Genomic DNA, 23863 nt, shown 5'->3' with positions numbered 1-23863 from the left:
TATGTTGAAGAGCATTTCTGGGCAAAAGCCCCAAACTAACTTTTCATTCTTTTTCAGGGTGACTTTATAAATTTCTCTCCATACATCCCTCTGTGGCTCAAAGGTTAGTCCACACAGTCCTCAGAAAACTGTGAGCATCTCCACTACCTGCCCTTGATTGCTATTGTCCTCTCCCTGCAAGCCAGTGGAGGCTGGAGTGGGGGTGGCAGGTTTAGAAATCTCCTGGGTGTCTAAGGGAAGGAGCAGAGAATACCCAAATCTGGAGAGAAGCTACAAGAGGCTGACCAGCAAAGAGGGCCAGTGGGCAGGTTAAATAGGTCAGGTCAGCAGGGAGACCCTGCTGGCCCCAAGTACTTTCCCCTGTAACACATGCTTTCCCCTTTATTTCCGAATTCTATCAGCTAGATATTTCCTTTAAAAAAAATGTATATATATATATGTATATATATATACATATATATATGTATATATATATGGCTAAGGGCGTGGGTTCATCAGTTATTCATACTTTAGGACAAGATGGGCCAATTACTCTGAGATAAGCTGCACCAAAGAAATAGACATTCGATATAAAGGAAAAGAAGGGTGGGTAAGTTCCAAGTAGAGAGCAATTTGAGCTGTGCAGAGCCAGCTTGGGGAGGGTACCGTTGGGGATTTGAGGGTAGCCTGACTAGACACCTGAGGGCTTGAGAAAGGATAGTATCGGCATGAGGGTGGAGAAGAAAGGGAAGGACAAGCATTCCAAGACAAACTGCCTTTCAACAATACTGAGCTCGTAGAGTGGGTCTCTAATCCAGAAAAGGAGAAGAAATTTCCATTCATGTTTATCTTGTAGCACAGGGTCTCTTACCCCTAGGACCCAGAATTGAGCCCAAACAATATTATATAATAACTGTGGATTAAACAGGTTTTTGTGGGCTAGTCTAGGTCAGGCACCAGAATAAATTTGGAGGGCCAAGAAGTTGTTTCACTTCCAAAGCTTCAGAACTTATGTTTACACAAATTCAGGGGTACCTTCACTTATTCTGCATTAACTCACTTCATTTAAGAACTACTTACCAGGGCTTCCCTGGTGGCACAATGGTTGAGAGTCTGCCTGCCAATGCAGAGGACATGGGTTCGTGCCCCGGTCCAGGAAGATCCTACATGCCGCGGAGCGGCTGGGCCCGTGAGCCATGGCCACTGGGCCTGCGCATCCGGAGCCTGTACTCCGAAACGGGAGAGGCCACAACAGTGAGGGGACTGCGTACCGCAAACAAAACAAAACAAAACAAACTACTTATGAATGAGTGCCAGCATATTTTTGAAAAAAATACAAAAATTAAAATTCAAAGATAAATTACAATTTAAAATTGTAGCCAGAAAATACTTTGGGGGAAGAAAAAGTGTTAATATGTCAATTGCTAGTTAACATTACTAGCATTTCTAGCATTACTCATTATTAACTAATTGCTAATGTTAACTAGTAATACACAATCTATGAGTATGTAGTCAACATCAGCTTTGCTATGGAAATATGCTCTCATATTTAACCAGTTCTTTTAACAAGTGTGAGTGCCTACTAGATGGAAAGCAGTGTTAATACCTTTTACTCATTTGATTGTAAACAAACACAATAAAAACACAGAGCCAAATTGCTGAGATGGTTATAATACTGCAAACATATTTTACTGTATTTAATTTATACAAGTCTAATAAATACATAAGTGGTTAGGACCAAGTGGACTTTTATTGCCTGCAAGCTGTTACACTTAGTAGTAGGAGAATATGGTATGCTGACGACAGCACACTTACTACCCCACACTTTGGGATTTTTATACTTGAAGGAAAAAATGTTCAGAATGGAACAAGACACAAGCCCATTGGATAATCTAGCTTATATTTGGGTTTGGCGATCCTTTAAGCCCAGGAAGACCAATTCAGAGTACTAAGAACCAAGGTTAAAGTTTTAACACACATCACAACAATGATAAATTAACTAGGAAACAAACCTTGCACGTAAATGATGAACTATCAAGTACACGCCATTTTAACAAGGGTACGTACAATAGAGCTGGCGCAATGATGAGAAGTGGCTTATTCTCGCAATGTCGTATCATGAGAAATACATATTTCACTTCATACAAGCGACATGACTCTGATGTAACTACAGGAAAAAAAGTCGAATCTTCTTTTAAAAAAAAAAAGGTTCATGTTCCAATCACAGAGCCAAAGGTCATCATTTTAGATCAAGCTGCACAAAAAAGGCTGATCTTCTTCAAAAAAATACTTGGCGTTTTCTCTTTTAACTCTGCTTCAGGTTAACTTTTTAAAATGTAGAGTGAAATATAAGCATTTATATTTGGTCCAAACTATCAATGTAATTACAAGGACAGGTACAAAATAAACAATGTCAAGGCCCTCCTTCCTTCTGCAGAGCTGCATTTTATTAGCCTTCTTCTTCTTCGTCACTGTCTTTCATCGTGATGCCCTGAAGTCCACCTCCTTCCGAAACAGAAGCTGTAGCCTCCTCTACTGTTAAACGTCTGTGCAGGGTGTCATAGGTCTTACTGTTCAGGGTGCCTTCCAACACACCCTGCAATCGGAAGTCCCTATAGGTTTTCTGGAGGAAGGAGAGAGAATTTGCTTAGATCCCTTATGGATTATATGTCTGGATGGATGTATATGTGTATGTCTGAATGTATATATACTCAGTTGGCATTTCAGAAATGATCTTGGACAATTCACTAATGGACTCGGATTGTAGCTGCCCAGGCCAGTCATCCTGTTGGTGTAGGTTCTGGGGAGCAAATGAAATGAGAGACTTTTGATAGTGCTATTCAAACTAGAATCACTCTGAGTAGATCAAAATGTTGTGACTGTCAGATGACAAATGAGCTTTTTCCCCCCAAAATATTACTAATTGCACAGAATTTACTATTTGAATAACCTGTAACAAAGGTAAAATTATATGTACTTATGTACATTTTCAATATGAAGGAATTCTTAGTTTTTCAATTGAGGAGGCTTTATTTTAATACGTTACATTTTATAAAATGCATTAGGTTTTTGGGGAATTTGTGTGGAGGGAAGAGGATTAATCCTATTATCAGTAAAAGAAGTTTGCATTTTCAGCATTTGTGAATTATAAAGTTTATTTATATGCACACTGGTTAAACTCTGTGTACACCTAAATGTCTGTATGAATTTTGCCCTTCTGAAATTGTCTTGGAATGTGAAGTGTTAAATTCTGGCATTAAACTTCCATTGATGGGCTAATAAAACATATTTACTTTTTTTGGTGTGAAACAGTAAATTATTATTTGGTGTATTATCTGTCAAAAATAGTGCAAATATCATGTTACTGTTTATACAGTGATTCTTAAAAACAAGAATAACAACGAAACTCTCATTTCTGTGGCTCTTAAGATATGTAACCTATAAAACTTTCCTTATTTTACTTTTCTCCTAAGTGAGACTTTCTTCACACATGAGTTTTTGATGACAAACAAGGCTGGTATTTTATTATTGATTTTTAAAGTTGTAGAAAAAGTCTAGAGTTAGTTCAATGGGGAAACAAAGCACAAATGAAGATAGCTCATTCTGTAGGGGCACTTCTAAGGCCATTAAAATGCTAAATATCTTTAAAGATTTTTTTTTTAACTGTCCTATGTTAAGATTTAGAACACTAAACAGCCAGATGTCAATTGACTGGACCAAAGTATCAATACATATCAATGTGCCACTTTTTTGTTCTAAATGATTGCTAACAGTCACTTTTTTGGGGGTTTGCACTTAACAGATGGAAAAAGTCAAATAAAAAAAGGAATGTTGTACTTCCTGGCCCCAAATTACAACTCCAATAGCTGAAAATTAACATTAAGGGATGCCTGATTTCACTCAACACAATTAGAAGGAAAATATAATATTCAAACAGCTCAGCTGAAGGTGCTTATTCACTTGAGGTAGGAAGTGCTGATGGATGGCATCTTAATCCCCTGGATATACACACCTGGTCTACAAACAGACTTCTGGGAAGGAACAGAACCATTACAAGGTAGTGGTGTCACTGGTGTTTTCACATTTTATCTTCCTGTCTTATATCATCTGCCTTATGCCCCATGGTACCATTCAAGTTTCAGAAGTGATAGTCACTTGTTATAAATAAAATGCATAAATAAAGTCCACCTGATGTCCAAAAAATAAACTGAATGGTGAGGAACACTGTACTGTATCTGAGGTCAGTATCTCAACAGCAAGAAAAATTCAGTGTTTTTTTCCTTAAATGACCCAAACTATTTAAATTTGATTATTTATTTATTTATCTATCTATTTATAGATAATGTGTTGGGTCTTGGTGCTACGTGTGGGCTTTCCCTAGTTATGGTGAACGGGGGCTACTCTTTGTTGCAGTGCACGGGCTTCTCGTTGCGGTGGCTTCTCTCGTTGTGGAGCACGGGCTCTAGGCACGCAGGCTTCTGTAGTCGTGGCACGTAGGCTCGGTAGTTGTGGCGCACGGGCTTAGTGGCTCCGCGGCACGTGGGATCTTCCCGGACCAGGGCTCGAACCCGTGTCCCCTGCACTGGCAGGCGGATTCTTAACCACTGTGTCACCAGGGTAGTCCTTTTAATTTGATTTTAATATTTTGTGTTAAGACACATAAATCCCACCATCCTCATATTCTCTTTCTAAACCATTAAAGCTTATTATTACTAAGGTGATACTTTCACACCAAAACATATGGTAATTTGCATCAGAACCCATGAAGTAACTCTGTAAGGTAAATTTTGTCTGGAAAAATCTGGTAACTAGTATGCATGGTATTACTACCACAGAGATTTCTGTTCAAGCCTCTAACACTCTGATAGTTAGATTAAAAATATATCAAGCACAAAAAACATTCATCTACAGATAATACATCTGAAATAAAGTATTAGTGTTCCACTGAGAATTATATGCCAAGTTTGTGAGTCCCACTTTCTTATTTTATTGGAATGACTTTCCTTAGACTTAGCTTAATTATCAGTAAGTTGGCCAGGACAGAGTTGTATTGTGGATTTGCAGCCCTAAAGGCTTTCTAATTTGTATAAAATTAAGACTCTGCTTCCTTACTTTACTAGTTAAGCAATAAGCAGTTAGGGGCACTGCAGGGCAGGTACCCTTTCAATCTCTCTCTTTCTCTTTTTTTAGAATTCATAACATGTTATTGACACTTAGAGATCCTCTGTGGCTGCCAAGAAGGTCTGCTTGGCTCTTACTTAAGACAAGTGCCTGCCGCAGGGTGCTGCCCACTTGTCGTCTTTTCTCCTAGTAAAAGAGGCAGCTCGTTTATGTTAACCGCTTTTAAATGTCAAATGGCCTCTAGGGAGAACAGAAATCCATCAGCCATTTTGATTATTTGAGGATTCTATTTTTCCCTTCCCCAAATACACCATTCTGATGTTTAAACTTTGTTAATTTCTTAGTCCTAAATCTTCTGTGAATACCTTACTGCAATTTGTCTCTTCTTAGCAACGTCAATGAACCAACTGGCATCTAAGTGTCTTTGTGGGGCAAAGTTGGCTATCGTATACATCTTGATGGCATCTGGGTCTCCGTGGGCACAGAAGAATGACAATGCTTCTAAGGACTAGGCTGCCAGAGTCCAGTAGCTCTCGGCTCAGCTCCTGAGTAGAATGCACTACCCTGCTGTAACATGCAGGTCCAGTCTAAGTGATGTGGATGGAAGGAAAGCCTACTCGGGGCCTGCACAATTCTATACATGTGCTGTTTAATAGCCGCTTAAATTCACTGGAAAATGAACATAGCCATATAGGCTCTGAAGAGTGATGAATCTATGTATGAAATTGGTTGAAGTCTGTTTATATTCAAAGTAGAAAAAAAACCAATTAGAACACTGAATTAATTCATCCTAATTTTCATTGTGAGAATAATCACTTTTAGTTATTAAATAAAGCCCTATGAGTTGATTAAACGTATCAGCCCAAGAAAGTAACGGCTGAGTTTGGGGACCTGCTTGCAAAAAACAAAACATGGAAAGTCAAACATATACATGAAATTTAATTTCATATTTATCAGTCTTGACTGTTGGTAGCCATAATGAAGACTATATTAAAATAAGATAAACTGACTGGCTTAGAATACAATGGAAATGTCACCCTATAATTAACAAAATTATTAATCATTTTTTCTGCTAAAATATTCACTGGTGCTTGAACTGTTATGACTGTCAATATGAGAAGAGGAATAACTTTGAAATAAACAGATGATGGGCTAATAAAAAATGGAGATTATTATTATAAAAACAAAGAAAGAGCTTACCAATCTATCAACTAATACCAATCAGCTGAGTATGTAATTTCTGACATCCTGAACACAGTAGACATTAGCCTGAAAATATGGCTGATCCTAAGGGGAACAAGCTAATCCCAATATTAGTCACAGTATAGACTGCAATCTTAACATATACACATATTTAGAAGGTAAACACAGATTATTCTGATTCTCTTTTATGAAAAACAAACTTCAGTTGAAAGCTCTCCAAGTGACATTTGTAGAAACAAGGAAGAAACCATGGAGGAACTAAAGCAAACATGAACGTTATCATAATGTGTTTTCAGTTTCTTTGTAAAATAAATAACACCTGGTAAAAAGTGTTCTCGATCAAAGGTAGTCTGTCAATTGAAATGTAATGTTTTAGTGTATTAAAATTAGTGGGTGACCAATTTTCCTTGTTATTTATGGCTAATCATGATTGCTATTACTGTGACATTATAGGTCTGGTTCTATGTTCCAGTAGATTTGCTGATTTCTGACTTTAGAATAGAACTTTCCTCTTGGTGGCTCTTTCTATAACCTATATGTCTGTGGCACAAAAGAATTCATATTCTAATGAGACTGCAGGAACCAAGAGAATGGTGGAAAATATTTTAATGTGGATAAAACTTTTAATGATGTGATACAGTGGTTCTTCTCAAACTTTATCTCTATCAGAATCCTCTGGAGGGCTTGTTCATGTACAGATGGCCAGGTCCCACTCTCAGACACTCTGACTTAGTGAGTCTGGTGTGGAGCCGAAGAATTTGCATGTCTAACAAGTTCCCAGGTGATGCTGATAATGTTATATCAGGAATGACATTGTGAGAACCACTGTGTGTGTGTGTGTACATATACACACATACACACAAATATACACATATACATATATATGTACGTGCAAATATAGATATACACATATATAGGCACACACACATATATATAAATACATCAATGGCATATGTATACCATTTGATAAATGGTACTAGAATGGAAGTAAAAGCTACTTATTTAAAGGAACAGCTGATTCACAAGAGCTTAGAGTTATGTTTTTTGCCATAATGTAGAATTTGTCTCAATTTTAAGAAAAAGTTATACCTGTGGTAAATTTTGTATTTCCACTGGAATTTATAAGGTGTGAGAAATCATGCTGAATAATGTATTACTTTAAAGCCCCTACTCACTCAATATAACATGCACGTGATTACATTTCCTCTTGAAAAGCAGACGTCAAAATGGCCTCATTGAACTGATATAACATCTGTTAGTGGTTATGGATGGTCCCGGACACTCATACTGATCATCTCTCACATATAAGAAGGGGCATGCTTCCAAAAGAATTCAGGCAGTGACAATGTTTTACTTTCATATCAGGATATAACAAAATAAAGGAGACTCTCCTTATCCTAGGGGCAAATATAATTCAAAAGCCCTCCTAATAATATATTAATAAATATGAAGGAAATATATTAGGAGAAAACATTTCTATACCTAAGACAATTAATACAAAATTATTGTGGACCTACTAGATTCAGGTAAATGTGCTAGGGGCTTTATGTATATATTATCTTCAAATATAATTACTTGATAACAAAATACTTTTAATTTATTAATACAAAAACAATAAATTTATGTTTATTTAGTAATCTAACTGAAAATGGAATAAACAGCAGCACATCATTGCTGAAAGTGATGTTTTTAAAGTACTTACATCCACTCAGGTATATTAAATACGATTTTCTTATATGTCAATATCTTGCCATTATTCTTTATAGCTTGCTGGGCAATACACATCTAAACACATTTTGTTTACCTTCACAATCTTGATTAGTGTCTTCAGTTGGTAAATATGAAGCTGCAGGTCTAATCTATCAGCCAACCACACACAAATGACTTTCATGGAACTGCTGTACCATTGCTGGAAAGAAGGATGGGGGTGGGGGGGAAGAAAACAGAAAAGAAAACAACCTCTGCAGTATTCATTTAACAGATTCGGTAATGAGGGGGTAATGAAACACTCTGAAATGACCATAGATCAGCACTTGAAGTCAATAATGCTATAATTTCCTGTTAACAGAATTGTATGTTTTGCTAGAAAATCTGCTAAGTTGACCTAGGCTGTTCTTTACATGAATTAACATTACAGTCTTTTAGCTGTAACATATTCATGGGAAACAGTGTTTTTGCACTTGCAGCCTAGCGGCCTGCTTTGTAATTTGTAGGTAACAATGGGTACTAAATACATGTTATGGGACTGAATGGACTGCCAAGCAGCAGGAAAAAAACAGGTAAATTATTTTCAAAGGGAAATTTCCCATTAGCCTGCATGTTATGTAAAAATCAGAGTAATTACCATCATGCATGTAGGCAATACCTAGAAATAGCATTTTAAAGGAGGGATGGTGAAAAACATCCACAGCTTACTAACCTCTAATCCCCAGTCACAACTTTATCTACTATCGGTTGTTAAGTATTTGCCAAGATGGTCTAAAACCACCTAAAATAAAGATTTCAGATCTTAGGAAGGAACATTATCAGGATGGAATTCTTGTGTCTTATAAGAATCACAAAAACAGATGTCAGTTGACCAAATTATAAAAGAAAACAATCTGTTTCATTTTGCAAGTGTTTTTGGAGGGTTCATATTTTCTCTCTGTTTATTATAACTCTCTTGGTGGGAAAATGGAAATTCTTCTCTAATGTACTTTCCTGCTCCTATATAATGCCTGTGAGTATAGTAAAAGAAGAAATTTTGTTCCTATTTTCAAAAAAGGGCAATCTGCCATTAGTGATGGCATTTTAAGGGATTCAGTACTTACACGCCAGAGCCAGGTTTAGGTAATACTGTAAGAAAATAATGCTAGTCATTCAGATAACTGTGAGAAATATCAATGTCCACGCAGCATTTAGGAAATGACAAAAGAGTTTTTGAAAGAGAAGGTATTTTGTGCCTTGCTTGTGTACACACAGTGACACTACAGATCACATATGTACGTGCATATGTTCTTAGGTATTCAAACACAGAAAAAAATCTTAAAAGATATTTTTCTTCCATAATAAAGCAGTAAATACGAATTTCTAAAAGAAATCTCAAGTGATACAAGTAAGTCTGAACTTCACCTGGACTTGTATTTACTAACATTGTTCTAATAAAATTTAGTATAAAGAATGGTAGTTTAAGCATAATATAAAAATGAATTAGTTTAACATTTCATCAGACTTATTTCTATTAGTTTGTTGGCATACTGGACACACATGCATAAAATGAGATAAGCTAATGAAAATGAATAACTGATTTACTGAATACTGTGATATTAAATGGATGAATGAACATTCAAGTTTTTAAAATGTGAGATGGGCTATGGTTGTTTAAAAAAAATATTATTCACGTACCCAGTTTTTCTTTTTCCTAATGATTACTTTCCTAATTTTCAGGACATGTAAAAGTATCAGAAATAAGTTTTATAAAATGAGATACTCCTAAATTCTTAAAAAATAAACTGCTAAAAAATTCAGTACTTCAGCTGACATATTAAATCTTAATAGATTAGTATCTGGTATTTAAATTCTATACTTCCTTATTTCAAGTTATAGCCTCAACTACTTGAGTTCTATTTTAATGCAGGTAAACACTCATAGGTATTGGTGATATTGAACATGAGTATACTGAATTAAAACCCTCGCCCCCAGCCCACCCTCCAAGTAACTTGAAAACTAAAATGTAGTCATAATGGTTATGACTCTTAAATTATAGTGCTTCTTCAAGGAATAATTTTTTTTTTTTAGTTGGGGGGACAAAATACGATACATTGTACAAAATTTATAACATACAAGTTAACTGGGCTGTTAGACTGTAAAGTTACTATATATATGGTAAGTTGCATGAATCTGAAGTAAATGAAAATGCTTTCTTAAAATTACTCCATATGCATCTTATGTTCTTAAAAAATCCTTAGGTAATTTAAAATTAATCTAACTTCATTTTTCCATTACATATGAGTGGTACTTATGATTAAGCGATAACTGAAAGGACATCTAACATAACACAGAAATTTATTTTTAACATAACTTCTTTAACACAATGCCAAAATTATAATTTTAAAGAAGAATAATTTGGGGATAAAATGATCTAAAGTTAACTATAAAAACAGAGAAAAAGAACTAATGTTAATAAAGTGCTTAAGCTACTTCATCATCATCTTACTTTAAAGGCAAACAAATTATTCTACAAGGAACATTCTATAAGAAAAATTATTCCATCTGCTAATCATGCATATTTCTTGGTTCCAAAGTCAAAGCATTTCGAAGAATTTCAGCTAAATCAAGCAAATGATGAAGAAGAATCAATAGCTTAGCGTAGAGTTTACGGTGCTATGAAGAATAAGCTAACAAACAAACAAAAAACCTTATTAGGACTGCTTCTTTCTTATATATGGTGAAACACACACACACACACACACACACACACACACACCAAACAGACAAAACCACAAAACAGAAATCACTAGCATTTTCCTATTTCTGGTGTTGGAATGGTTATGTCCTTCTTCTGGGTGGAGGACCATAGATTTCATTTTTTTCATCTTGAGAAAAATGTCAAAGGTAAGTTAGCATCATTCCCCCCACCCCACCAAACCAAACCAAACCACCCTCCAAAGCAAAGAAAAAAAAATTTGAAAGGGGTGAATGTGCACTGAAGTGTGACTGTTAGAAAATGTGCTTGCATTTTGGAAAAGTTAATTTTATAAAGCAACTTGTTTGACTATTCACTTTTCCTTTCAGGGGATGACAACGAAGGGGCACTGGAGCTTGCACTCAAGTCGTGGGTATGGCATTACTGCTTTATTCCCTGCTTGGTCTACTTAAGAATAAAGCAGTTAGTGTATATTCTACGCTTTTTTTCTCCATCAATCCATGCCAGCAGCCTACCACTTTAACAAAATATATGTGTTTTTTTTTTTTCTTTTTTGTGGTTCATTCAACTCCTGTAAGGGCATGCCTTACTCACTTCATTTTCTTGAGATATCTCTTTTAAAGCAAAAAGAAAAGCAAAGGAAAGGCTAGGGTTGACTCTGTGAGACCCCTGTATTTATTCACACTTATTGTGCATGACTGTAGACTGGTAAATCATATTAGCAGCCCGTCTCCCCATCAAGCTGCTACTTGCTTTCCAGCCCTGGGAAGGTTCAACAAATCAACAGGAGCACGGAAAACAGAACATCAGTCTAATCTAGTGTTTAAGGTGAAGTTTTCAAACCCAATCTAAGAAGATCTTTAGAGCAAGCAACAAGCTGAAGGGCTCAGAAGGTGGTATTGACAATGAAAGAGTGTTGAAATATTGAGAAGCGCAGCACTTGTGCATTTTTAATAACAAGAGGGTCAACAAGGACACAGCTCCCTCAGTGCCAGGAGTTGCCACTGACTATGGAAATTGCCACACCAGGGCTATAAACGCTTGCAGTTCATCAGCTTTTTTAAACAGTTCATCAGCTTTCTTAAACACCCTGAACCCCCTCAGTGGACCTTTAGTCTTGAATTAACAAACGAAAGCAATGAAAGAGGGTGCATTCTGAATGGCTGGCATTGATCCCCAACTGTGTCAGCACTGCTACAGGCCCTGAAAAACTCTCTCCATTGTCAATAGAAATTGACAAACCTCCTCTCCTAAATAGTGCAGCTGAGCCGGGCGGGATCCACGCAGCTGTAAAGGGCTCTGCTCTTGGGGCCGGGGAGCACTAACAATGGAACAAGCATGAGCTCTTTGTCAGTCCCAGACTCGGCAATTTTCTAACAAGGATTAAAGTTGTTTCTCGGCAGTGCTGGTGAAAAGAGATTTAGCAACATACCGTGCTTTCTTCATGCAAGTTAAAGAGAAGTAGTTAAGGAATTTCATTATGCTGTCGACTAGTGGAAATACAAAACAAATATATTAAATATGCACGGCTCCCTTTGCTGCCTAATTTATAACATTTTGAGGAGGATTCAATTAAATATAACACTTACTGCCTGGAAACAGGCGCTTCGCCTTTATTTTGGAAGTTTTATTTTTTAAAAAGTCCAGCTGCTTGCCACCTGGAATGAGGTCTCAATACATACTAATGCACAATGTCTTCAGACCTTCTGGGGCTAATATTCCTAAATCTGAGTCACAGGACCACATAGGGTTCACATATTGCGGCTGCTTCAAGCAAATGATTTCTGTGAGAATGTGGCTTCTGAGGATGATGGCAGGGTAAAAATAGTTGCTTTGCTGGGGAACAAATCTGTGATATATTTTCTGCTTAAGTGTTTAGCTTTTTATTGATTATGAACTTGGTACAACTAGCTGATGTATTTTCATTCTTCTCCAGCTAGGCTTGTCTCAATAGGTTAACAACAACAACAACAACAGCAACAAAACAAACCCAACACTTTTTAGCGCCCCCAGATATGAAATGGCTACATTTCCACAGTATGTGTGCATTTCTTCATTTATTTCAAGAGAAGCTGACAGTTTTACCAGAGTCAAGTCACCGTGTTGAAATGACATACCATCTAGAAAATCTCATCTTAGGAAATATGTGCCTTTCAAATGTTAAGTTGAATTGGATAAAAGAATAATGGTTTTGAAAAGCTTGAAAAATATAAAGCACCCTTTAGGATCACTTCGTGGCTTCAGAGGGCAACCAATTATTTAGAAATGTTAATGCCCTACAGTTTCACCAGTACATTAAAAAGTAAATATATAGAAATGTTTCTCTATACATGGAGTGTTCCTTTTGTCAATTGTACATCTGTTTAATATAACTAAATTCGTGGTCACTTCCCATTTCTAGGCACTAAAATGCAGATCTATATTAACGGTACATTTGATATAATAATACCAACATTTCCACCCTCTTTTCAAGCTAACCCACTCAAAATGATTATATTTGGTTCCACAAAACAGACCCTCAAAACACAAGCATTTAGGGCTTCCCTGGTGGCGCAGTGGTTGAGAGTCCGCCTGCAGATGCAGGAGACACAGGTTCGTGCCCCGGTCCGGGAAGATCCCACATGTTGTGGAGCGGCTGGGCCCGTGAGCCATGGCCGCTGAGCCTGCGCGTCCGGAGCCTGTGCTCCGCAGTGGGAGAGGCCACAATGGTGAGAGGCCCGCGTACCACACACACAAAAAAAAACCACAAGCATTTTGAAAGTTTTAAGTGTGAATTTTGTGTTGGCTTGGAATAGGATTAAAGGCTATATTTAAGGAAAACTGAAACCAGTCTATTAGGTTAAGAATACAGGAAGTGTTCAACCCAACCTACATCTATCAACCAGCTAGCCCCGGAGGTGCTCAGGAGGAGGGAAACAGAGACTCGCATCTGGACATGGAGGCTGAGGGCTGGCCTTGAACGCACCAGAGAAGAACATCAACACAGAAGCTGCAGGGGCCGCAGTGCCGGCCCCTGTGATGTGACTATTTGCTTGATTGAGTCTGTCGCTTGCTTTCTCTATGCCTCAGTTTTCTCATCTGTGATATGACGGACAGATTATATGAACTAGCTTTAAAATAAGATTTTTATGCTCTCCAGAAATACTATGAGATTAGATTTGACTGTGAAAGGAAGGGGCATGATTAGAAGCAATATAGCTTGTGATTCTCCTCAAAGAAGGGAAAAGCCAAATTGTTTTTTTTTAATGCTACTTAAATATAGCTTTGTTCATCCAAATATGCAAGTCTAAGATTCCAGAAGTTTCATTTGGCCTTTTAATGAAGTACAGACATATTATAAAAATGAAACAATAAAGTACAATGAGGAATAAATGAAATCTATTAAGAACTGTGAAGTATTCTTATTATGATTTTATAATAACAAATAATGTTATATACAATATATTATATAATAATAATACTCTGATTATAAAGGTATCTGATGTTTTTAAAAAATCTTCCATGGGAAGTTCAAGTGCATCAGTTTTCATTTGATTCTTAAAACAACCTTGGTGAAGTGGTTATTATTCCTATTTTGCAGGGAAACTGAGCTCACGTAGGTAGAAAACTGAGTTTAGATTAAGCAATTTACTTATGTAAGTTTATGTAAGTGGCAAGGTTAAGATTCATCTTATATCTGTGCTCCAGAGTCCGTGCTCATGACTACTAGGTTATTCCATTTCCTTCTATGAAACAGTCTGTTCCATCAGTGAAGTCTCTGATTTTTTAAGAGTAGTTTGATGCTTGCAGCAAACAACTAAGAAAACAACTCTACCATTCCTGGTGGTCCCTGATAGTTATCATAACCCAGGACTGTGAAGTAATACAGGAGATGCTTGTTGTTTCAAAGAAGTCCATCACATTTTCTTGCAAGTTACTGTAATCTGCATTTCCAAAGATATTTGTACACCTGATAATGTAATTACATAATGTAATAAATTTTTGGAAGAGCCACACTCTGTTAGGGTAACCAACCAAATGGTCCTTGTGCTATGCATTTCCCACGTGTTTACTTCTTAAGTTGTTTTACAGTGCCATATACCCTAATGCTTAGGAATCCTGGGAATAATTTTTTTTTCACTGCAACAAAACAAAGCAATGCGGAAAGAAGATCCTTAGTACATTCACGAGGGGACTCGATCTATATGTGCAGTTTTCTTCATCTTTTTTAAAAATACAGAACAGAGAAGAACTTGATTCATGCCTTTTTCCTTCCATATTCAATAAACTCACATTCAGGGCGATTTTCATTTCTTATCTCTATGAGGAAGTCTGCAAAGGAGAGCTCATGAGCACTATGATGTCTGTTAAGAAAGGGAAAATGTACAAAGTACTAACATGGGAGGGTTGGCATATAGTAGGTACCTAATAAATGCTTGTTGAATGCTGAAAAACCTTTCCTGCTCTTGAAGTTCAGTACTTCTTTTTTCCCATTCCTTTTTTTAAAAAAAATATGAATATAATAACCAAGACGCTTCCAAGATGCATTCAATCCTCTTCACTTATAAAATAGGATAAGTTACATAACAGGGTAAGTTCCACAAATTGGGGCTTGCAAAAGCTCTTTTCCACTCACTCCTATTTCATTAACCCCAAATTTCCTTTCTTCCAAAATATCCTGAAAGTAATATTATTAAACTAGCCTACCTATTCTCACGCTAGACAAAGAGCATTAAAATCAATACTATTCTTCACATTCATTATCATCAAGTAGGCAAGCTCATTTTGTAAATTTATTCTGTGGTTCTTTCCCTGGTGCTAAAAAGATTAATGATTACAAAGTGAAAATTTCAGATCATCAGTTGTTCCCCCTCTCGCCTACTTATTGACAAATGATGGAACGCATACTGGTTTGGCTAATCTTTTGACTTATCAGTGGTTTGGTTGAACTCAGTGGTCAACCCAGTTATAATGGTGTGTGCACCAGTTTGGGGTGCAGACATAGACTATGAATGATTTATTTGGGCATACGACCTGTTCATCTGGTTGAATGACTCATCTTAAGTACTATATATAAAAGTTTGGTCGATATTGCATTTAAATCAATAATGTAGGATCCGGATAAAAATAAATTAGACTATTAAACGGTACAAGTTTGAGATAAAACCTAGGTCTGAGAAGTAATGGTTAGCAAGTCTTTTCTTCAGTTTCCTTATAAAAAATAGGGAACAATTATTCCAAAGTCCCGTTTCCAGAGTGTTGTAGGGACTGGGATAAATAGCTGCCTTCCGGTCTCCGACTCATGGCGCACTCCCACAGGACCTGAATGACCTGCTGATCTGCTAGATGTTGGGTTTCTCTATATCTATGGTTTTTGGACATGCCAATCCCTCTGTCTGGACTTTTATTCCCATGTACGTTTCATTGGCCAGATTCACGTTGACCTTTAAGACTCAGTTCAACTATCATTTCTGCTACGAAGCCAACACTATCTCTTACCAGGTAGACTTAGATGCTCCTGTATTTCCTGCTCCTAGAACCCTGTACAGGTGTCTATAAAAATACTGCACAATGTGGGCTTCCCTGGTGGCGCAGTGATTGAGAGTCCACCTGCTGATGCAGGGACATGGGTTCGTGCCCCGGTCCAGGAAGATCCCACATGCTTGCGTACCGCAAAAAAAAAAAAACAAAAAAAAAAACAAAAAAACTGCACAATGTGCCCTATGTCTGCCTCACCAGGCTGTGAGTATCCATAAGGCAGAAACCAAGTCTTTTTATTGATATCTTGAGCCCTTAGCAGAATGTCTGGCACATGACATGCATTACATAATTGTTGAAGGACTGAATGCTTTTAAATATTTGGAAACATAAACTGTTACGTATATAATAGTGGCAGGGCAGCTTTTCAACAGAAAAAAGATAAAAGAATATCAGAGCCAGAGGAACTGTTGACTTGAATTACATGTTTCATTAATAGCAAAATAATTTAATGCATGCTAAAGTTGTAGATATCATCAAAAAGTAAACAACTGCATCTGGCTAAAGACATTTAACATAGAACTGAAAATGTGACAGTCTAATTTCGTTTTAAGTGATGAATTAAGTAAAGGAGAAAGTACTGTAAACTAACAAACCCCCATGTCTATGTACATATATGAGTGTCCGCATATATACTCTTATACACAAAGATATGATAACATTATGTGCTCAGCGGTTGATGTGCTCAGCTCCTGGACTGGCCCTCAAGAGTCTGTCACGCATGCAGTGAGCTGCCCCTCCAGCATATGCTCAGGGGTATTGGTAGCTATTCCTGGGGGGTATCTGAGGCTGTGGGGCATATCTGGTGTATGGCTGGCAGCACTGCCTGTGCATTTACACCAAGAAGTGACATGTCCTGGGTGCTTTCAGTGCTTGTTGGTTTTGTGAGAGGTGTTAAAAAAAAGTGAGAAACATCATTGGTGTGGCACTATTGACTTGAGTCTGAGGGGACATGAGAGCTCTCCTGGGAGCTGGTATAAGCCTGGCTTTTGAGCAAAGAATCCATGAAGGGTAGAGAGGGAGAGCGTGCCCTTGTTGTAACGTCACGGCATTGGATATTGCAGGCACTAGAGCTAGGTACAACCCTTGCATTGGCCCTAAGTTCTGGCAAGTTTCCAACCATCCACTTGCAACGGAGAGAAATAAATAAACGTCAGATTTAGATAATCACTATCATCTATTTTGAAAGGGTACTAAATTTTAATTCTCCATAGTACATCCATTTGGAAAAAATCTATGAAGGTCTATTCAATAGACAAAAATATGAAACATTTTAATGTAGAAATTAACAACTTTTTCAGAAGACCCACTTGGCCGTAAGAATGTAAGCTCCCTTAGGGCAGGAACTTGGTATATCTTATGTAACATTGCATTCTCAGCCTCTAGCAGTGTGTGGCCTCTAGAAAATAAATACTGGTTGTATGAATAAATAGTAAGAGGGGTTTTGATTTCCTATTTTAATTAGAATCCTACCGAGTCATTGTGACAGAGATACCCAACTATGTGGGAGGAAAAAATGCCTAACTTTTTTTTTCTTTTTTTGGCCGCACAGCATGTGGGATCTTAGTTTCCCAACCAGGGATTGAACCAGTGCCCCCTGCAGTGGAAGTGCAGAGTCTTAACCACTGGACCATCAGGGAAGTCCCAATGCCTAACCTTTTAATCCCAACATTCACCACCATCCCTTGCACTTCCTACTTGAAGGATGAATTGGATTTGTTTTCTAGATCTTATGCATCCAAAACGTCACATGAATGACCATCCTACATCTATAAACATATACATTTTTAACTGTATAACATAGGCAGTAAGAGGAAAGTCAACAAGAAATATGGGGAGTATATGGGACCAAATTTATAAGGATCAGTAGAGCAAAAGTATGGGAAAGTTATCCATGAGAATGCATAACTAGGAATATGCCTTGAAAAAAATATTGTTCAGCCACATTCAAATACTGCGTCCTATTCCTGACTCTAAACCCTAAGCATGACCGAGAACATTTTGAGAAGTTTCAAAGGACAGCCACAAAGATGATTAAAGGGCTAGAAAAGGGGCCTATGAAGAGAAGTTTAGCAAATAGGGATTATTTATCCTGGAGTAGACAAGTATGACAGGTGCCTTAATAATAGTCTTTATATATAGGAAGGATTATTCCCTAGAGATGCTGGCTACCTGCTTTTTGTTCTCCACTGAGAGGAAAAAAGGGAAATGGGTTTAAAAAACAGCATGAAGAATTTTGGTGATGTAGGGGTTAGAACCTGCTTTATTTCAAACAAAACATCTTGCCCATATTAAGAGAGCAAAATTTAGATGGTCTCTTAATTAGGACTGGGCTGCGATCAAGAAATTGAGAGCTCTCTGAAGTTTAGGTATTTATAAGTACCTGTGAAAATTGTTCTTTTATAGAGCTTCCTTTCAACGCATTCAATAAACACATGTTTTTGCCACAATGATGCTGATTTACTACAATAGCCGTTTCCTTACACGGATTTTTTTTTTTTTTGTAGTTGGACGTAGTCAATAGTGGCAATCTGGCTGCCACTGCTGTGCCCACTTGTGAATGGCACTGACCATGTAGATGGGGCTGCATGGAAAGCTTGCAGAGGGAGTGTCTGACGGAGGAGGAGTTCAAAAGGCTACCACAGAAAACGGCTTTAAAGCCATGTGTCATTTGCTTATGAAGTTAGGTTTGAAGAGAAGAACGGTAGCTGTCATTTCTATGAAAACATCACACTGGTCAACTGAAACAGATGCTGGTCTCAGGGGAGTCCTGGGTATTTTCTTTTTTTGTTTTTTCTGCGGTACGTGGGTCTCTCACTGTTGTGGCCTCTCTCGTTGCGGAGCACAGGCTCCGGATGCGCAGGCTCAGCGGCCGTGGCTCACGGGCCCAGCCGCTCCGCTCCGCTCCGTGCTTCCCAGAACGGGGCACGAACCCACGTCTCCTGCATCGGCAGGCGGACTCTCAACCACTGCGCCACCAGGGAAGCCCTGGGTATTTTCATTAATAAGTCAATGGTTGCCAGATGCAGTGCAAGCATGCAAACCACCGAGGAAAAGCCAGGCTCTGTGTGGAGAAGTCAGAGTTTTCAGACCATATTACATGTGAAGGCAGCATGAAATCAATACTAAATAACTTTTGAAATGCTCAACATGTTGCCTGTAATTATTTCAACTATCTTTGATAAAATCAGGAGGGAGAATATTCTAATTTCTTCCATGACTATTAAGTCACTGTTACCGGCTTGGGTGAATGAAAGCAAATGCGTACTTATGCGTTCGGTGTGAAGAAAAATTTCTCGATCGAAACGCAAGTTTTGACATTTTCCATTCATCAGAGGGAGTTTTACCATTGCTAAGGGATTTTAGGTGATCAACCACAATTTTTTTTTTTTCTATTCAAACAAAAACCTCAGATCAGTTCACATGTGAGTTTTTTTTTTTTTTAAATTCTGAGCACAATTAAAGGTGAGTTAAGGCTCTGGTGGAAATCTAAAGAGCATCAGCAAATCTGAGCACTGCTCAGCTTTTGAATTGCTTTTCTACTTCTCAGTTCTTTTAAATGGTTTTCTATGGCAGGAACATTTTTCTTAATTAGTCACAGCTAATTAGTGTTCGGGCATAGACAAGTAATCAGAAATGTCAGAGCTGCAAGGCTACATCTCCCTAATCCTTTGATAATAATTTAGCCTCCTGGGAGGGCCCCAAGCTGCGGTAAGTAGTGACTGACAATAAGGCAAAATTAGGTGGGCAGCAGACCATTAGGGTAGAAAAATAAAAAGCACTACCCGGTCCTGCTGAGCACCATCAGGCAACTAACTGCGCTGCCAGATGAGGTGCCTGTTTAAGCCTGTGTTGTTAATTAGCTGATTCTACCAGACCTGCCACATATGTCCAGGTGCCTCATGCAAAGATGTGTATTTCTGGGCAAGCGCCAAATGACAATTGTGTCCCGTGATCACATTTCAAGAATCTAAGGAAGAAGTCCACATATTTCTGGAAGATTCTTTTGAATTATTAAAGAAATAAGATCAACAAGCTACAATACATTTTCTTGTTGAGTTTCTTTTAGGCAATTAGGCACGCTTATCTCAAGTTTCTCAGGTCTTAATTCACCAACAGCTTAGGTTCAAATGAGGGCCTTTGGCCGCAGAGCCGCGTCTGGACTTGCCAAAGCTATTCTGGCACACACCGTACATCAAAAGTAGATCCTTTCACAAATCCTTACACTTACAAATGATAACATGAAAATAAGGATTATTAACTAAAATGAACGAGACGGCTGTAATTTGAGAGCAGAGGTTTTGAAGAGAAACAAACTTTGAGGGGAAAAAAGAAAACAGCTAAGGGGCAAGCTCTGTATGGCATTTACTGAGGCAGACATGACCATATACAGAACAAGTCTGACTACAACTGTCTTAAAAGACGTCCAACAACTTCAGTGGGAGTCTGAATACTGTGGGTAAAACAAAGCAGGAATATATATAATGAAAATAAAAACCACCACCTGGAAAACAATGTGTTAAAGCAGCGAAATCAGACATTGTTTAAATGTAGGAGATGTGAGATGCCGGTCCTATAACACAAGTAAGAAACAGACAGTTAAACTTCTTATCTACCTTTAGTGCACAGTGTGGCCCAGGGTACACGACCTAACAGTGGGTAGAAATAAATGATCTCAAAGAGTCTCAAGGACATCCCTGAGCTTCTATCATCCATCTTTTCTAGTGATGGAAAAGGAAAAGAATGGAATGACATGAGAGTGATGGTAACATTTGAGTGCTGATAGGGAAATCATGACTGGGCATAATGTGCCAAAGTAATGCTTTACATTTGACTTCTTTTTACACAGGGACAAAACCAAAAAGAAAATACGCTGTAACGGGAAGCTATACTGATTTAGGCAGGTGTATAACCACTTGCTCGTCATTTGAAAGTGAAAGATCATTGAAAAGAGGAAAAGTGCTATCTTTAAATCGACATTCACATATAAGAGAATATATCTATAATATCATGGAATGATAAGAAATGCAGGAAGGCAAAGAAGTCTTCTTAACGGGTCTTAACGGGTTCCAGCCTGCATTTCTAATAATGAGGTTGATTACATACACAAAGAAATTCATCCAAGGAATATGACTGAAAAAGTAGATGGTCAGTTCTAAATATATCCTACTATCTAGCAGCCATTCTTACCCATGTCCTGTTGATTTCATGTATTCTTGGGAAACCAACATGATAAATTTAATTTTTAAATAAGTTAAGAATAGTAGTGTCAGTCTTACTGAGGATGAATAAATTCTCAAATCAAAAATTTGGGCATTGGTGTGAAACAGTTAACTCAAAAATTCTGAGCATTTCCCCCCTTTTTCTTATTCGGGAGTCCAGAGACAAACAAGAGCATAGAAGTGCAAAATTAGTTTTATTTTGAAAAGCATATTCACTTGCAATAGTTTCATTTCTTTTTCTTACCATATCTTAAAATGACTACTGAACTCACTGACATAGTTTAGGTCGATTTTACTTAAAATGTTTAATTTAGAGTTTCTTTACTGAAAAGAATTCTTTTCAAGGAAAGTCCTAAGAAATTAATCCTTCATAAAACACTATTCGGATGAATATCACTGATTAATTATCATTTAAAGAATTACTTTTAATTTTAGAAGACATCACAACACGATTTAAAAAAAATCTCATTGAGATGAAACTCTTCAACAATTAGATATTTAATCAGTTTATAACACAAGAGAATGTTTAATCTGCATGATTTACCAATTAAATACTGCACCCTGATGTGTCTTCAGCAACACTAGAGCTAAATCGAAATTGTTTCAAAGGGACACAAGATGGGAAATGCCCTATAGATGCACAAAGGTTTAGAGAGGTAGGAAGGTTGAGTGTCTCTCCTGGACAGCAGGATGCACTTCAGTCGACCCCTACGGGCCTCAGCATTGTAATATTCTTGGACATTAGGAAGTGACCACAGAGGATGCTCTCGTGGTGATTACCGTGGTGTCAGTTTTGATTTCTGAAACATCACCACTTTCCGACCCAGAGATCCAAAGCTCTCAGGGAAGTTGCCCAGCCTCTCTCCTGACCCATGGGCACTTGGGGCTCTCACTGTGTTTGCTGAAACTTGAGAGCGTGGGAAGAAACATCATCGTAGGCGTTAAAAATGGAATATAAGAATTAGAAAAAAAAAAAAAAAAGAATTAGAAAATCATTGCCGTGCCTTTATATTGGAATCAGACAAGTTGTGGACGGTTTTGATTTGATAAAATTTTTAAACAGCTACTGACAATGATGTTTTATACACTGAGGTAAGGGAGATTGCCTGCAAAGCAGAACACCTTCTTTTGGTGAATCCATATTCTCTTCTGCTACAGAACTTCCTTTAGATTTCTCTTACCAAGACACATTTTTTTAAATTGAAAAAGTAGATTTAACAGGTATATTTTTTTCCTTTGGCTAAATTCAAAACATAATAAGTGAGTATAATTTTTTCTTTTTTTAAATTTAAGTATAGTTGCTATACAGTATTATATAAGTTACAGATATACAATATAGGGATTCACAACATTTAAAGGTTGTACTCCATTTATAGTTATAAAATATTGGCTATATTCCCCATGTTGTACAATATAAGCTACAAGAATATACTGCGCAACGCAGGGACCATTATATTAACATATAGATTTTAAACACAGCTTGTGTACCACCAATGACTACTTGACAGGCAAAGACAGCCTCTGTTTAAGATATTCTGGTCACTCAGAAAGACTTAACATGAATACAGAATATATGAGTTCCAACCATTTTTCTAAATGTAGGGTTCAGAACCATGGTGGTAGCTGTACAGAATGTCAAATGACAGTCTTTATATAGAATCTATTTTCTACTTACCTACTGTAATTGCTACTGCTTATTGCTTTCACCTGGCCATCACAAAAAAACTTAAGAATTGATTGCTACTCCGGGGTGCAAGACTCAGCATGCAACCAACCCAGTAACTTTTGGCGCCACTGCTAAAATTAAAACTAATTTAATTGGTTGGTTTAAAATCTGGAAGGGATTTCAGAAACCATCTGGAGTTCTAGACTAGCTTCTTCAGTTTATATGTACTACCTATACTGAGTCTCAAACAGGCGACATACCTTCTTGAAGCTCACTCATCCAATTAATGGCAGAACTGTGGCTGGAACTGAGGTTTCTGGATTCCTGGTCTAGCCCTCTTCCTACAAACACTGTTTTACCACTTCAAATTTTGTAAGTCTGAAGTATGGTAGACGTAACATGGACTTTGAAACTAGAGAGACACAATTTCAAAGTCCGATTTAGCATTTAACAAGTCCTTTATTGTCTCTGGGTGGGAGATTCCTTAACCTGAAAATAAGGCTAAAATGGGGGTGATGGCATCTACCCAGAAGGTTAGAAATGATATAGGTCAAGTATCTAGCACATTTCCTGGGACACGGAGGTGACCTGCGAATAGTAGTGGTGACAGGGAAGGCTATTATAATTATTTTGACACTTTGAAAAGATTAGGGATGTACCTTAATCAAACTTAGTACCTTCCATTAAACAGGGGATCTGCCATCATTTACTTACACTTTTTGGAAATTATTTCTGTTTTAAGCAGAAAGT

General features: G+C 37.5%; 1 protein-coding gene across 4 annotated transcripts in view; it reads right to left on the bottom strand.

The window, feature by feature from the left end:
• Positions 1 to 1638: 1638 nt before the first annotated feature.
• The window catches only part of CADPS2 (calcium dependent secretion activator 2), a 483666-nt gene continuing 461441 nt past the window's right edge, over positions 1639 to 23863 (bottom strand). For 2 of the 4 annotated variants that reach the window (XM_027102072.1, XM_027102073.1), the window contains 2 exons: positions 8108 to 8212; positions 2323 to 2602 (listed from right to left, as the gene is read on the bottom strand). In XM_027102072.1, coding sequence (XP_026957873.1) covers positions 2429 to 2602; positions 8108 to 8212 — 279 coding nt within the window. In that variant the 3' untranslated portion in view covers positions 2323 to 2428. Of the gene's footprint in view, positions 2603 to 8107; positions 8213 to 23863 lie in introns of all 4 variants that reach the window. The other 2 variants (XM_027102071.1, XM_027102070.1) reach the window with 2 other exon arrangements.

Source organism: Aethalodelphis obliquidens, unplaced genomic scaffold (assembly GCF_003676395.1).
Source record: "Aethalodelphis obliquidens isolate GAN/ISIS:26980383/991018 unplaced genomic scaffold, ASM367639v1 scaffold5, whole genome shotgun sequence".
Lineage (NCBI taxonomy): Eukaryota > Metazoa > Chordata > Mammalia > Artiodactyla > Delphinidae > Aethalodelphis > Aethalodelphis obliquidens.
This window is presented reverse-complemented; position numbering and strand designations above follow the sequence as displayed.